At 51.2% G+C, this 16,265-nt stretch overlaps 1 protein-coding gene across 1 annotated transcript in view; it reads right to left on the bottom strand.

Annotated features, from left to right (window-relative positions):
* LOC136296101 (hydrocephalus-inducing protein homolog) overlaps window positions 1-16,265 on the bottom strand; it is a 199,731-nt gene that overhangs the window by 35,285 nt on the left and 148,181 nt on the right. The window contains 8 exon segments of the mRNA XM_066194924.1: window positions 741-979; window positions 2,814-2,966; window positions 3,836-4,000; window positions 4,448-4,583; window positions 5,827-5,927; window positions 6,739-6,947; window positions 9,635-9,702; window positions 12,286-12,509. Coding sequence (XP_066051021.1) covers window positions 741-979; window positions 2,814-2,966; window positions 3,836-4,000; window positions 4,448-4,583; window positions 5,827-5,927; window positions 6,739-6,947; window positions 9,635-9,702; window positions 12,286-12,509 — 1,295 coding nt within the window.

Below are 16,265 nucleotides of genomic sequence, written 5' to 3'. Positions count from 1 at the left end.
TTTTTCTGCATGGCTTCTTATTTTCACCTTAATTAAAACAGTTTTGCTTTTCAAACACCTCTGATCATGCTGCCTCGCTAATATTTTAGGCCATCCTGAGGCTGCCGGTCAAACCCAGAGGTGATGCACCTGAGAGGGCACCCTAACATTCTGGCCTCCCGCACAAGCATCAGTCCTGGGCAGGCAGGGCAGCAGCAGAGCCCACGAGCAGCGTGAGGAAGCGTTGGCAGCGGCACTGCAGGCCCCACACAAACCAGCAAGTTTCCATCTGCCTCTGGAACTGCTCTGCGGGCTCCTGCCTTCCCAGGGGGGTCGTCACCCTCCCGTCTCTTTGTTCCCAGGGCCCCTGCTTGCCTGGCAGGTGCCATTTTGGAAGGGAAGGGTGCGATGCCATCTTCCCTTGGTCCCGCAGCCACACGGAGGGCCCGCCTCATCCAGGCGCCATTTTGGGAACCTTTTGTTCTGGGGGAGCCTGCGAGATCATTACTTGACCAAGTGAGGACATAGATGTGTTAGAACTGAAGGCAATTCAGTGGCAATTGAGCAACTGGTTTCTCTTTCAGTGGTTTTTGAGGGTACCTAGCAACGCTCAACTGGCCATCACATGTCTCTAAAGGTATCTCTGCCTTCAGGGAAGGAGTCAGGGTCTTTGAACACTGAAGAAGATCGTGCCTGAAGGACTACAGCAAAACTGCTCCTTGTTGAGACAGAAGGAGAGGTGGGAGTGGGAGATCTCCTACCTGAATTGGTATCCCAAGTTGAGCTCCGGGGCAAGTGGTTTGTCTGTGACAATTGTGGTGCCAGTGCCAAAAGCCAGGAGGGTGGAGGTGGTCCAAAGTCTGTTCCCAATGAACAGCTGGAGAGCATCAGCAAAAACCCCAGTGTCATCCAGGGTTGCTGTGACAGTCACATGAACATCACCCCTGGCGGGGATCACTCCTTCCCTGGGTTCAATAACATAGCAGTGAGGTTTACAAGCCTGTAAGACACGCATAATGTGCATTTAGGATGGAAACCATACACCCTGGTCTCTTATGGGGTGTAAGAAAAGGAGAAGACTAAAGAGGGGAGGATAAAAATCCTAAAGGCCTAATTTCCCTAAATTTAAGCTGCAGTATTGGGGAACAGCAGAGCTTACACAACCTGTATTTTCCCCTCCTTTAACAGACTCTCACCTAATTAACCCAGTTTTGCCCAACCCAAGGGACGCTTATCCTCAGGAGAGTGTTCCTTCCCCAGTCCTTCTCTGGAGTGTGTGCCAAGGAAAGCTGCTTTCTCTCTCCTGGCTTCTCACAAAGGCTCAGGGCCAGAGGAAGTCATGACGGCTCAAATCCCACTCCAGAAACCACACAGCTGGAGGACACTGCTGAGAGCCTGAAGAATATCTCCGCAAAACCAGTTGAGCAAAACCCCAACACCAAACTATCCTTTCCCAAGAGGCCCTCAATGCTTTTCAACGTCCCCTAAAGGACCGAGGCCCTCACTTCCCACTGATCATCCGCTGTAGAGAGGTGCCCCAGGGCCTTCTGCTTTGGAAAAGTCACCTCTAAATGGTTATGGCAGAGCAGGAAAGCAGGAAGCAGAGGGAAAACTGGATGACATGTGCTCAGTGGGCATGGCCCACTCTTCCTAAGAACTCGTGTCCTCTGGTTTCTCATGGGCTTCACAGATTGGCCAAGAGAGCTGGAAGCTGCCCAAAGGAGGGAGGAAAGGCCCCGCACCAGCACAGCTGTACAGACACAGCTCTGCAGGTCCAGCCCTGGAACGAGCACGTGAAGCCCATCCTTTACACACCAGGCCCACCCAGCCAAGGTGCATTGCTCCCTGAAGAGGTGGAAGGCAGAATTTCATTGTGTAGTTCGAGAAAGCTGTCCTGGAAAAATCCCTCACTTTAAGGTTACATTTATCCCCCAAACTGCAGGAAAAGCAGCAAGAGGAAAAATCATGCCCCTCCTCCTTGGCTCAGGAGGCTGTGGCTGGACTTTCCCACATGGCCTGATGCTTTATCCACAGACACAAACAAGTCCACAGGATCAGGTTTTAACCAGCTCCAAGTTCAACACACCCAGCATGGAGAAGAACAGACCTCAAGCCCCTCAGAGATCTCCCCCTCCAGCAGACATCCCACCCAGCCCCAGGCCCAGCCTACAAGCCCTTCCTGGCTGCAGCAGCCCTGCTCTCCCTGCCAGGGGAGCAGCCCCAGCTCCTCTGCCCTATGCAGCCTTCACATATTAAACAGCCATTCTCTGCAGCCGGTCCCCAAAGATGCTCTTCAAAGGCACAGAGACCACAGGCTGGGGGGGTGCACAACCCCCACACATGTCTTTGTGTGGACAGCCCAACTGGCCTGACCCACAGCAGGTGTGAAAATTGCCTCCCCACCAGCAGTCTGAGGACAGACCTCACACCCTCTTCTCTACCATGAACAGCAGTTTGGCACAAAGCAAATGTAGATGGCACAGGGAAAGCACAGGGAAACCCATGCTCTCCGAGGAGCAAAGGACCACAGGTTTCTCTTGATCTCAGAGCTCAAAAACCGTGACACACACAGCTAAAGACCTTCCATAAAATTATGGGAGAACTCGTCAACACGATCCAGACGAATTTCTGCTCCAACATCTCTGCACCTGATTTCACTGAGGAGTGCCCCAGCTAAAACCACTCCAGAGCCAGGTTCCTTTTGCCTCACCCAGATGGAATCTTGGAGTATCTCGCTTCCTCTCACACAGGCCGATGCATATAAAAACCACGTCATGGCAGCTTGTAATGTCAACCAGTCAATTTCCCTGGAAAACGGCCCCACAGATACTTACAATCTCTAGCCTGAAGTCTAAATCGACGAGACCTTCGTTGAAGAGGCCAAAAGCTTGTGAATTAGGCCTTAGCACTGGGATCCTGCCGAACTCTATCAGCCTTGGACTTATGTAGACTGCTGACAGCCGTCCAAGGCTCTGTAGTTCTGTTCTCTGTTACAGAAAGCAGGCAAGAAAGATTTAAAAAAAAAAAAAAAAATCAAACCCGAACAGGGAAACCTAAAAAAGCTTAAACAGCTCAACCCAGCTCAAGTTATTTCTTTAGGGACAGCTACCATTCTCCAGCTGAATTCCTGGGATTTTGGGGGGAAAAAAATAAAGCTTATGTATTCACCTCCAAATTGAAAAGGATTAAGTAAAGAGAAACTTTCAAACTACAAATTATTGGTCCAAAGGTAGAAGCTTTGCAAGAAATCTCTAGTTAAGATCAGGCTGACAGTTAAACAACTGGTTCTTCGGGTGGGGAGAAACTCTTCTCTTTAGGTAAGCAATCTGATAGTTGAAAGCAAGTGCTCAGTCAAACTTCAGGCTCCCTGGCACAGCCTGCACTGCCTGTCCTCCCTGTTGACTGGTTTACATGCAGTGCCACAATGGCCCAGGTTCAGATGTTTGGTGCCATCCAGGGAATTTGGCATCATCATTTCCATGTTTTAATGTAAGCTTAAATCCTTGCAACTACTCTTCAGATGCCAGCTTTCCTTTCTTTTACAGAAAGCCCAAGGTTCCCAGAAATCTTCTGACATCCTCTTTTGTGCTGTGAGGTAACATTTTAAAAAAGATGTTTCCAAAGTTAAGAGCATTTTAAAGAGTAATTAAAATGATCCTCAATTCCAGCTTAGATGAACTACCTTCTGGGTCAGACACTGACATTGCCACCTATAAGGCACGAGCTGTTTATGCCACCTGCCCCTGCTGTCCTTCTCCACAGCAGCCTGTGCCTCTTTTCCCCGGAAGAATCCCCGCACACTGTGCACCCTGCCAGGACCAGTTGCACGAAGGCACACACCTCCCCTTGCACTCACCAGTGGGTTTCTTGCATCCCCAAACACGCCGGTACAAACACTGGTGCAACGCTTGCCCAATCTTTGGATTTCAACTGTAACTGGAATCTCTGCAGCGCTCCGAGGCTGGAGAATCCCACAGGGTCTGGGGCTGGAGTAGAGCACAGGAGAGTCCTCCTCGGGTTCCTAGAAGGGACAGAATCAAATCCAGCTTCAGAGGGACCTCTGAAGAAACTTTAAACTCCTCAACATCCATCCCAACAGCAACTTACACACATTTTTAAAAATCCCCAGGACAAAGGTAAAAGGCACAAACAAGATCCAAGAATTGTAGGCTTAGAATTCTCAGGGGGTTCTGCAAGGAGGCTGCCAGCACAAGCACTGGTGTCTGTGGATGCAGCAGCTTTTCACAACCCTCGAAGATCTCCCACAAGAAAACACCCTGAAGACTAGAACGTAAGCCCTTTCCTCAAGAGATTAAACTGCATCCTAAAGCTAACATTCAGGTAGGATCCTGTTCTCAGCAGATCTTTAAGACTGAATAGAAACCGGCAAGGTCTTATCCAAACCCTCTTCCCCCCTAATAATCTCCACAGTAATATTTGAGAGGAGGAGGTGGATGCGATGCCAAACCTGGGGAATAAGCCCGTAGCAGCCAGGAAGGTGGGTGTTATTCCAAATGAAGAACTTCCTCACGAACGGCGCCTTCAGGTCGCACTCATGGATCCCCCGGTTTTGGGGGTACACTTGCAGCTCAGGAACGAAACATCTGGGCAAAGAGATGACCCCAAGGGAATCAGAGATACTGAGAGAATGGAGAACGTTTACCCCCAAAGATTGTGAAATGGAGCACAACACCTTTGTCACTGTCAAATACACATTTAACAGCCCTACGGTGAAAAATTGCCTTCAAAGTCTTCCCACTCAAACATGTCTTGTCGAGGAGGGGCAAAACCTGAGAGGCAGCACCCAGAGGCTGCCAAGTGCCCCAGGCAGAGCACTTGGTCCCACAGCTGCCTCAGCCCCTCCTTCACCCAAGAAGGTTTGCAAGAACTCCTGGAACAGTCCCAGTGATCCATGAGCTCTGGGGGAGCCTTCCCAACAGGGATCAGTGCTCAGTAAGGCTCCAGGAACACACGACTCTAGTGTCTCAGTAAAAAGGACTCCCTTCTCTCCCATGGTGCTGTTACCCTGCCTGAGAACTCAGCTGTTTGCCCCAGCCTTGGAGGGCATGAGACATCACCTGCCCCACAGAGTGGGAGATCACTCCCTCCCAGTTCCTACAACTCCCCTGGTCCTTCACTCCACAGGTCCAAATACTGACTGTCCCCAATGGCACTTGCTTTTCAAACATGGCAGCCCAGGCACTGACGAGATGGCTCTGCCTGGGAGTGGGAACAGCACCAGGGAACTGCATCCCTCTTGTCATTAAACTGACACCTAGAGCAGCACAGCAGGATGGAATTCTGCTGGAGCAAGAACAACTTTTGCTTTAAGCCTGAGAACATCAAAGCTCAAAACAGGAAGCAGAGAGAAGGGGAAAAAATAGAGCTGACCTGCCACATCAAGGACTGATTTCCCCTCTGAAGATCCTGCCCTCACCTCTCTTGCTGTGAGCCACTTCCCCACTGTCACGTGCCCTCGTTAACAGAACCAGACCCTGACCCTCAGCAGACTGCTTGGTGTGCCCCAAGCCAACGCGGGCTGGTTGCAACCCAGCACAACTCCACCTCTTGCAGGAAGAAGGCGAGGAGGCCCTTGGGAAACTTGCTTCACCTCAAGCACCAGGTCAATAAATGATATCATTCCTGGTCCCTTTAGAAAACGACCCAGGACCACGCTGGGCTGTCAGCAGGGCTGCTTTTCACCACAGGCTGCTTTTCAAGCACTGCTGTTCTCATGTCCAGCTGGGCAGAACATGAGGTCATTAAACAACACGTCTCCTTGGGAGCTGCAGCCAGCACATCCTGTGCAAGGCAGTGCGCTGGGGGAGGCCAGGGAAGTGCTGGTACCTGGCCTTGATGATCAGTGATGCCACTCCCTTGCCAAACCACTCCAGGTCCACCAGCAATTTCCGGTTGTATTCCGTCACAGTGTTGGAACACAGGGTCACCTGGTGGAAGAGAAGAGCAGTAAATTCTTCTTTACAAAAGCTCATGACTCACGTGTGATGTCCTCCAGTTTTTGTGGTAAGTAAAGGGAGGATTTTGCCTTAATTCTTCTGCCGCTCCACGTGTAGAGCAGTCTCTAAGAGTGACAAAAGCCTTCTGGCAAATACCAGATTTGTTAAGCACACCTTGCTATCAGGGCATAGGTCAGCTAAATTAAAACATTAGACTAAAGCTCTGTGCAGCACTGTGTTCAAATTAAGGGGCAAATTTTCATCTGACTACAATGACATAAATGCAGTGGAAATCTGCTGACTTGAACAGAATGAGTTCAGCTTTACAGCAGGAAGCTGAAGACAAAGCGTGGGCCAGCAGGTGCTGGGCAGTTCATGGCCGCAGAGTTTTTTGCCTTCACTGGAGATCCCTGCAGTGAACACAAATCATTCTACTCCCCAGGACAGGAGAAATGAGACCAAGAAGAAAAGCAAATTGCTTTATATAATGACATCTGTCTAACAGCCACCTTTGGTCCTCGTCCGTCCTCTGCCCACTTGCAATCAAAGACATTGCTCTCAAAAACACCAAAATGCCTTCAGTACTTGACCATTATGGGACATGATTTCAGCTTGTGATTTTGGAAACAAATCAGTGCTCCTTCAGGAACGTCCCGAGTAACCCAGCTCACAGAGGCCCCACGCCAGTGCAGATCCTCGCTCACACGATGATCAGAGCTGGCATCAGAGCTAAAGCCCTCCCACACTCCCGTGAAGCGTCAGACCCGCTGCTGAAGTGTGTGTGGCTGGACTCTTCCCATACCTCGATATCCTGGTGTTCCTGGGATTGGAGGGTCCTTTCGCTGGGGTTCATTGTAAACTCCCGTGGCTTCACAGAAAAATGAATTCCCTCCCTCCAGGAGGGCTCACTGTCGCTGAGTATTTGCTCAAAGCTGCTAACAGCAGGCTGAGTGCCATCGTCCGGCACCCGCGAGGTGTTAGTGAGGCGACAGGTCTTGGTGTAGGGAAAGCCTAGGAAAAGGACACAAATATCCATTTAGGCACCAGTTATGTCGTGACTCCTGGTGGGAATACCCTGGTAGCATGAAAGCGTGATAGGAGTTTAGCTCTTTATTATCTGAACTACAGATTACTGAGAAGCTGCAAGAGGAATTAGTCGTCACTTAGTTCCCTTTAACACTGATTCCAGACTGCAGCCTTGAAAATGCCTGCTCTTAGCCCTGCTCAACACTGCAAGCTTCTCTCTTTCTGATGGGGAGAAGCTCCCTCACCTGCCCCAAACCAGCACCAGTTATTTCTCCCTGATGACTGTGCACCCAGACCAAGCATTTCCTCTGAAAATTCAAACTGTAAAATTCCCTGTTAAGTCTGCCAACACTCCTACCCTTTTCAAGATACATAAAGAGTGAGTCGCCATTGAGAAGAAGCTACAGCAGAAGAAAGTGAGGATGGAATCAGGAACTAGAACGTGATGCAAAGCACCCTAATGCAGTTTCTCTCTGCAGAATTCTTAAGGCGTCTTTTGGTTTGGGCCAAACAGACTGGGCATGTGACAGCTCAGAGCCCACTCAGCTGGAGGCAAACCCGAGCCTTGACCCAACAAGCGGGGACATCGCACCCATACTACTCACTGTGATTGCTGCCTGCAAGGGTTTACCCCACCTTAACTCTGAGATTTGCTTTCCATATTGGAAAGCCAGAGATAGTGCCACGCATGGTGGGGATGTCCTGCAGAGCCCGGACACCAGCCACAACCCGCTCTGCAGTGGACTGGCTGGCCAGCTCTGTGGGGAGGAGACTTCTCCCCAGGCCTGCTCACCAAGAGTCATTTGAACACAGGTGGGGGAAAAAAACAACTGCAGGCGCAGCCCAGAGCTTCTCTGTGCCCATCAACAGTAATCACTGCCGGCTCCAGCAGGGACTCCAGCAGGGAGGCAAGAGAAGCACAAAAGGGACAAACACAGATGTCAAAACCTCAAATGAGACTGAGGTCACCACATGCAGACAACAGTCAACAACAGTTAAAAAGAAGCAAAGATACAACAGCTGCCTTCAGCTGAAGAGACCTTAGGAATGCGTTTCTACCTGTTGCCTTTCTTGTTTCATTTATTCAAAAGGCAACTTAACCAGTGCCTCAGTGGTGATGCAGGGTGGCGAAGAAGCAGATCAGGAGAGGCAATTAGTTTTCTTAAAACGTTCAACAACTTCATTGTTATGAGTTTAGGTTTCGTAGTGAATTTTGGCCTCAGTCTGGGAAGGGAAATACAGGGGGTTTGGGGTGGTCTCGGCTGTGCGGGTGGGCTTTTCCATCCGGGGCTCTTTGGGAGCTGTGCCGTGATGCCGCGGGCGGTTGTGAAGTCGGAGCCGAGGTTTGCAGGGGGCAGACCTTTCCGTCCTTCCGCGCGGGGCTCGGGAAGGTCGGCAGCGTGCTGCTGCGGGACGTCGTGCGCTTGACGCCGGGCTCAGCACCGTGATCGAACCTGCCCGCTGTCCCCGCTTCTGCCTGCTCCCGATTGCCAGTGCCCACATCTCCTGCTGCCCGTAGTTTGCAAAAGCAGCGATTTCCTCCTTCCCTCCCTGCCCGTGCCGGCTGGGAGGGAAATCACTCCCCTGCCAGAGCCCACCGCTCCTCCAGCCTGTGATCATAACCACACCAAAGGGGAAAACAGGACTCGGCGGGTTGGAAACTTCTGGCATTGCGTTGTTGTCTGTGCTGTCCTGATATATTCTAGTAACGAACTGCTATTCCTTTTCCATATTTTTGCCTGGAAGCCCTGTAATTTCAAAGGTATAGTAATTTGGAGAGAGGAGGGTCATCATTCCATTCCGTGAAGATTGCCACCTTCCTTGGCAGAATCTGTCTTTTAAACCAGGACAGAGACACCAGAAAATACTTGCTCCTATTTGATCCCACAATGGCAAAATGCTACCTGAGGCACCTGCAGTTCACACTGTTATAAATGATCAGAGCCAATTTCCTAAATCAAAGATTTATTTAACAAATTTGAAAAGCAATTTCGGGAAACGCCACAATAAATCAGGACAACATCGATCGAAGGTTGGGTGGACAATCCGGGAGCAGCAAAGGGTGCTTCTCCGGAGTACTGCCCACAAATTCGGGGTCTCAGGGTAGGCGTTTTATACCATTTTTCTACCCTGAGGCGAAAACAAGACGGTAACAAAGAACCCGAAGAACATGACATCATGTACATAACAGAATCATTGAAATGTCTGGTGTCCGCAAGGGATATCTGAAAGAGTTTCCTGAGAAATTGAAAAGACGTCTGAATGAAAAGTCTCCGAATCTTCTGTCAGAAGGTTTTCTGCCGACCTCCGCCCAGATTGGGATCGGATCTCCTGATGAACTGTGAAGATGTGGTCAGCCCATGATTAATGGGCTGTTTCCCGGTTATCTCTCTGGCAGATGTCGAGGTTACACCTTTGGACTGTGAAAAGGCTGTGGTATGCAAAGAGATGCCCTGGAACTATTTCCAGGAATTCAGGGGTTTTTACATTCCACTGCAAAGTTTTAATACACACAATTTTAATCCACGAATTTAATAGTATGTATCTATTACAACACCCTGAAGAGGCTGTTGTGGCAGAACATGAGCAGTGCTGGATGCTTTTACGTTCAAGTGCTCCATTTTGGAGCACACAGATCCCTCCCGCTGTGTCCCAGCGCAGGGAACGCTCACCAAAGGAGATGTCACCGAAGTCGAGCTCATCGGTGTCGAAGTGTAAAGTCGGCCCAACGACACACCCCCTGCGATGACAGGGACACAGGAGGAAATGGCTGCGTTAAAGGGAATTGCAAAGCCTCCGGCTGTCGTGGCTTGGGGGCACAAAACCTGGTGTCAGGGGCATCGTGGGTTTCAAATCAACGCACCACCATGTGCTCAGCACAGTGTCCATGTGCACAGGAGGCAGCTAAAGCCAAGAGGCCAGCAGCCCACAGCCACTGATGGGGCTTTGGACGCAGGGCAGGCAGGAAAAGCCCCCAAGTTGCCGGTGGTCCCATGAGGGACCCTGAAAACCCATCCAGATGTGTCTCCGTGCCTCAGTTTCCCCATCTGTAATGGGATGGACATAAAGGTGTCCCCACAAACTTCTGTAACCAGCCTTTCCAGCCACAGGTTCCCTGCTTTGCTACTTGGCTGTAACTGGTCTTCCCATGGAGAAGCTTTCTCAGGAGATTTTGACCCACACAATCATTACAGACAGAGTTTTGAGACATGAAGCCAGGGGAGCCCCAAACATCCTCCAAAAAGAGCATTAACAGTTCTACACAGTGGACAGATGAATCCTAGAGGAAAGGACCAGCTTGTCACTAGTGCACCAGCTGGCACAGCCAGGAGCAATAGCTTAAACAACCAAACATGGGTGTCCTGAATCTACCACACCTCCTCCCCTGGCCTTGAACTCAGCAGACAGGCACTAAAAGTCACCAACATCCACTGAAGGCAGCACTTGAAGCTGCCCAACACGAGTTTATTTCATGGTTGACGCCAATCAATGCGCACCCTGCCTTTTGGTTAAAAGTCAAGGACCAGTGAACTGTGTCTTCTACTGTGTTCACAGGACTGTCCCTGGCTCCGCTCTACACATCTCAACAAGAGACACCTTCTCTTGCTCAAGGAGAAAGCTGCTTATGGAATAACATCCCACGCATGATTGCGGCGGCGCATGTCTTCTCACGCCTGGCTAGCCCCGACACGTCCCCACAGGATCTTAGTGGGATCTTTGCTGCCGACTCGCCCTGCCGCTTTGCTATGGTGGAGGAATGAAAGGTGGGACTCTCGGAGGCAACTGGAACTTCGGCTTTATTGATGCGAGGGGACCCTCGTCCTAAAGCCTGAGCCTCGGAGAGACCCAGAGCCTTGGGAGGCAGGGGGTTTCACACAGGAGGTGGAGACTCGGGGTGGGTACGCATACGCCAGTAGGGTAGGAGAGGAGCGGATTCATTAACATAATAGACAAGGACAACGACCAGTAACCAAAAAGAGGCAGGGGAGGACCCTCCAATCAGCCAGTCACCTGGAAGCTCCTATCGAAGCTTCCAGACCTGGGGGACAGGCCCTGGGTGACTGGCAGGGAGGGGGAATCTCCCTGAGGGATGACAGACAGCTACACAAGGCGGGAAAGGGTAGCCGACCAGGGACTGTAACTGGGGAGACAAGGAGAGGCAGAGGGAGGCAGAGGGGGAGACGGCAACATGAGGGAGTTTAAAAATAGAACAGTATAGAACTGGGGTACATTGAACCAAAGTACAGAAAATCAAGGGTACACCATACAACTGTAATACATTTAATGTAATAGAAAACTTCCGCACCACTACACATGACGAGTTTGGGGGAGGGACAGAGGAGAATCAATTATTTGATGGTGAAAGGTTCCCTCTTGATTTCCAAAATAAAAATAGCAGCACTTTTCCTCCAAAAGCAAAGCCAGTGTAATTGTTTCTCTACTATGGGCAGACCTAGTCAACACTTTTCTCCTGCTAAGTAATAAGTTTCATGTTCTTTTTAATCCATCTCCCTTATCTTATTGGTATAATCAACTGCAGATTGCTTTCATTTCTTTATTGCCCTGATCCAGTGCCTCCCAACAGCAGCAGCCTAGCTCCAAAGCTCCAGAGCAGCCAGCATCAGCTTTCCTGCTTACACTACGTTATCCTACCAGCACACGCCTCAGGCTAGCAGGGACAAGCCCTCATGCTGCTGTGGTCCTGAGGACTGAGCTCTGCCTCCCCCATCATCACCCCTTCTCCCTTCTGCAGGGCCAGGATTATGGGATGAAGCCCATGTCCTTGGGACGGTTCCTGCTGCACAGTTCCCTGTCTCCCACATCAGCCTTTTCCTGGCTGTGGAAAGGAGGTAGCAGAGCACTCTGCACAGGAGCTCGGAGCACAGCCTGCCTCCATGCATGGCCATGAGAGGTGAGCTGAGGCTGCTGCTGCCCGTTTGGGATGGATTATTAACAGAAGTTTTTCAAAACACTGCTGCTGGTGGAGAATCACCCAGGCTGGCCCATCTCCAAAGCCCTGGGGGCCTTGCTGGGTGCTCAGGGGGGACATCCCAGAGCAGCTACTGCCCAAAGCTGATCCATGCCACTGCCTGCCATGGCCCAAGGCAGAGGGACATCCCTGCAGGGAGGAGTCATTCCAGCTCCTGGGTACCACACGGGGCAGCAGGCACCCCCACACTAAGGCAATGCCAGGATCAGAGCAGAGATTGAGACTTCAGGAAACATCTTTTTTCTCTGCCCGACCCCAAAATGAGGTAGGTGGGGGATGTCCCAGAGACAGCTACAGATGTGCCCACCCAGAGTAAGCTCCCAGAGTCCTTACTCGATGGTCAGGATCACAGGTGTAGGAGATCCAGCCACACGGAACTGGAATGGTTCCTCAAACCGCCCCAACACGGCGGCATTCAAGGAGATCTGAATAGTCTGGATCCCACCTGGTGCAATGAGGCCCTCCTCGGGTACAAACTTGAAGCAGCAGCCCACTTCCGTGTTTGAAGGGATATAGGTGAAGGGAGCATCAAGAACTCCTTTGTTCATCAGTTTCACCTGCAGCAGCAAGAAAACAAAATGCAAGTACACGTGAAATCTTCCCTTCTTGGGAGTCATTTTCTAATGGCGCAATTAACACCCAGAAAAGGCAGAAGATGCTTTGTGCTGCTGGACGGCAGAAGTCAAAAAAATACAACAGGACAAGTTCTGCCTTTGGGTTTTCATGCGAAGCTCACATAACTCCACATAACTGGAGTCACCCTGGGGTTATCCCACGGACACAGAGCAGTCCACCTCTGGTCAGTAGCACCAAGCTCATTCAGACCTGGCCCTGAGAGCAACGTGGGGTGATTGCAGCTGCGTAGTGAATCACCACAGAGCTGCTGCTGCCCCAGTCAGCGCAGCTCCAGCAGTACCGTATCTACGCATTTACCTTTTCCCATACCGTGAAAACAATACACTGAGAAGGAGGCATCAACATCAAAATGTACAGACAGCGCCATCTTTTGGTAAGAAAACTCAACGTGTCTTTCTCTTCCACAACCAAACTTCTGAAAGTGTCTGGCATGATGTAGTGCCTCGTTTTCTGCCTCTTTCAGTTGCTCTCTCTTTTTTTTTGCAAACTTGACCCCCAACAGGGGGGAGGCAAATAGGTAGAAAAATCTTTTGCTTTATTCCCAGGAACACTTTTCTCTTTGTAGAGCCAGAGATGCACCAAGCCTGAAGTGTGGTGAGGGATTGGACAGCAAGGGAAAGAATCCTCAAGCCCTTTGCAAGGGCCTGCACTGAGCCAGGAGGCTGGATGGCTTTCCTGTGACTTCCAGGAATGAGCAGGAGACACTTGACTAAAAATTGTTTGCGGTGGACTGAAGCTCAAATGTAGCCAGCTTGTCCCAGCTGCTTCCGAACAGCCCAGTACAAAGGCGCCTTGTGTCTGGTGCTGCCACAAAAGCCTCTGAACAGCTTTTTGACCCAGCGTTGGGTCAAAAGGGGTTGTTTTGCAGGAAGCCTCCCAGCTGATCCCTATGGAAGGCTGCCCAAAAGAAGGGACTGGGGCTTCATGAACAACAGACACATTTTTCTGGAACACCCCCTTCCCCCCCCGCCCAGATTTGACCAGTACATCAGCTATTCCCTGCTCACAACTGCCCAGGTTGCCAGGAATTCCACAGGTCCACCAGGCTTGCTGCTGCCTCAGGAGCCATCAGGATCCATCCCAACCCCTGGTGCTCACCTCATGGGTGTGGGCGGTTTTGACAAAAACTTCCCCAAGGTTCGGGGTATCACAGCTGAGTTCAACCAAGGGTCTGCGGCCTTCCCCTCTGAGGTGCAGGGCCAGCCTGCTCTCACGGCCTGGGGAGAGATGTCCATTTCAGTACAATAATTCCCTCTGTTCTACTGGATTTTCCAGGCTGCCTCAATGCTAGACCCTAAATCTGAGCTGCATGCAACCAGCTCTTGATGCTGCAGCAGAAGATATGGACCCTTCTCTTCCCTCAGGAGATATCCCCTGGGGCTGACTTGCAATTTCTAACCCATTCCTTGGGCTGGTTTCCAATTTTAGCCACCAGTTTGCTGAGTTTAAAACATCTCTGGTGTCCTGTAGCGACAGGCCAAGGAGTGACAGGTATAAATTGAAAGAAAGGAAATTTAGGTTAGATATTGAGAAGAATTTTTTTACTGTGAGGTGGTGAGACGCTGGAGTAGGTTCCCCAGGGGAGTTGTGGAGGTTCCAGCCCTGAAAGTGTTGAAAGCCAGGCTGGATGGGGCTTGGAGCTACCTGGTCTAGTGGGAGGTGTCCCTGCCCATGGCAGGGGCCTTGGCACTAGACAGTCTTTGAGGTCCGTTCCATCCTTAACATACTATGACTCTAGGGTTTCCTCCCCATGCACTTAGAGGAGCTTTGAAATCCATTCATTGAAGGCACAAAGCTCACGAAGACTTTGGCAATTGCTACCTGGCAAACTGCCAGGCAACAACTGCCAAACCACCTGGCCCAGCAGCACAGGACTGCTGTCCTCCACTTCTGACACTCGGCACTGTGTTCTGTTTGCACAGACTGAGAGCTGCAAGGTGACAATTCCCACACAGGGAGAGAAGCAGGTGCTGGCCAAGGGTGGTCCTTCTACCAACACCCTGGGCTCAGCGGGGCTCCGCCCCTGCTGGCCTGGTGGTGTCTGGAGGTGATCCAGGCTCAGGGAGCACATTTCTAACTCAGCTGCGACTGCCTGATGGTGGATCCATGTCAAATGGACCCATCCTGGAGGCCAGTGGTCTAGAGGGGCTTAGTGCTTGTTCACTAAAGCTGTTCTGCTCTGTAGCTGCTTGGCCTTTGAGGAAATGCTGGCAAAGCTGTGCCATGAAAACATCTCCCTGCACTGCCTGGGTTGTTCTGGGATCAGCAATCCAGACACAGGTGTTCCGAGCCCTGGCCTTGCATGGGAGACTCCCTGGAAGCTGCAGGGACACTGGGGATGTGCCAGCACTGCCCTGCTGACCAGGAACTCTTCCCAGCAGTTACATGGGAGCCCAGTGGGCTCAGGCTTGCTCCATGGCTTCACTGTGGGTGAGAGAAGCAGGGGAAAGGAGCTGTACCTGAGATGTCACAGTAGGCCACACTCTGATACTCCAGTGCTTCCAGGGGTTTAAAGGTCACCTTGATTTCAGCCGAACAACGTGGCCCAATCTCTCCCTCCTGAAACAGAAAGAGACAGAAAAAGATTTATCTTCAAACTTCACACTTCTTGTTTTCAACCACTCCTCTAAGCCTTTCTTTAGAGCATCAGTGATGAGCGAACAACATAAGGAGCCCAAGGAAACACTCTAAACCCAGCTCAACACACCACTGGGCGCTCTCAATGCTCAGCTGATCAGCCCCCACTCTCCACAATGTTCCTGCTGCTCTGACACAAGCTCCTGGTCACATCATGCTGCAGTCAGCTACAGTGGTACCTAACTGCCATTGTGCACTGGTGGCTCTTGGCCTTAGACGGGCCATAGGAGTAACCAAGAACACGATCCCCTTCCTTGGAAAGAAAAATATTAGTTTAACCTTTTTTCAAAGAAAGCAGAGGTTGGGATTATTCTAGGATTTACTCCAGGATGAGAAGGGATTTTGCACTGTGCAGACACCAGGCATTCATCATCTCTCACAATGCCAATACTCAGAATCAGGGCTCTGGCTGATGGGAGGACATGGGCGTTTGCTTGCATAAACAGAAAAAGAAAAGGTTTACTGTCCCCGTGTGCAAGAGAACTCAAAATGCCCATTATAACCTCCCACCCTTGTGTCCAGGCTCACAGATGACACTGGGAGACTCACAAACAGTGCGAGTCGTGGTTAGAGGAAGGGACAGGCATTTCTACGATTAACCTTGGGCTGAATTTGGCCTCCTTTTCCCAGCGAACCCTTGCATGCTTCAGGTCAATCCGTGAACTGGCACTGCTCCAACACCCTCCGCTGAACCCCACGCAGCAGCACGTGTCGGGGGAGCCCCTACCTACAAAAACTGCTCCCTGTGGACACTTCAAGGACACGGAGTGCCCTGAGCTCGAGCCCTGGCAGCAGAGCTCAGCTTTGTCAGGCTCCCAGCCCTGCCTTGAGCCTGCAGGGCAGAAATACTTTCAGCAGTGAGCTCTGCAGCCGCACCAGAAACTCCATGTCCTCCCTCTGAGCACACCGAGCCAGCTGAGGACCTGCTGAGTGACCGCACCCGGGGGAAGGGGCGGGGGTAGGGTGGGCGGGAGGAGGAAGAGGAGGAGGAGGAGGAGAAGGAAGAGGAGGAGGAGGAGGAGGAGGAAGAGGAGGAGGAG

The sequence above is a fragment of the Chamaea fasciata genome, unplaced genomic scaffold (genome assembly GCF_029207755.1).
Source record: "Chamaea fasciata isolate MVZ Bird 193981 ecotype frontalis unplaced genomic scaffold, bChaFas1.0.hap1 SCAF_12, whole genome shotgun sequence".
Taxonomy (NCBI): Eukaryota; Metazoa; Chordata; class Aves; order Passeriformes; family Sylviidae; genus Chamaea; species Chamaea fasciata.
The sequence above is the reverse complement of the archived record's forward strand: the minus strand, read 5'-3'. Positions and strand labels throughout refer to the sequence as shown.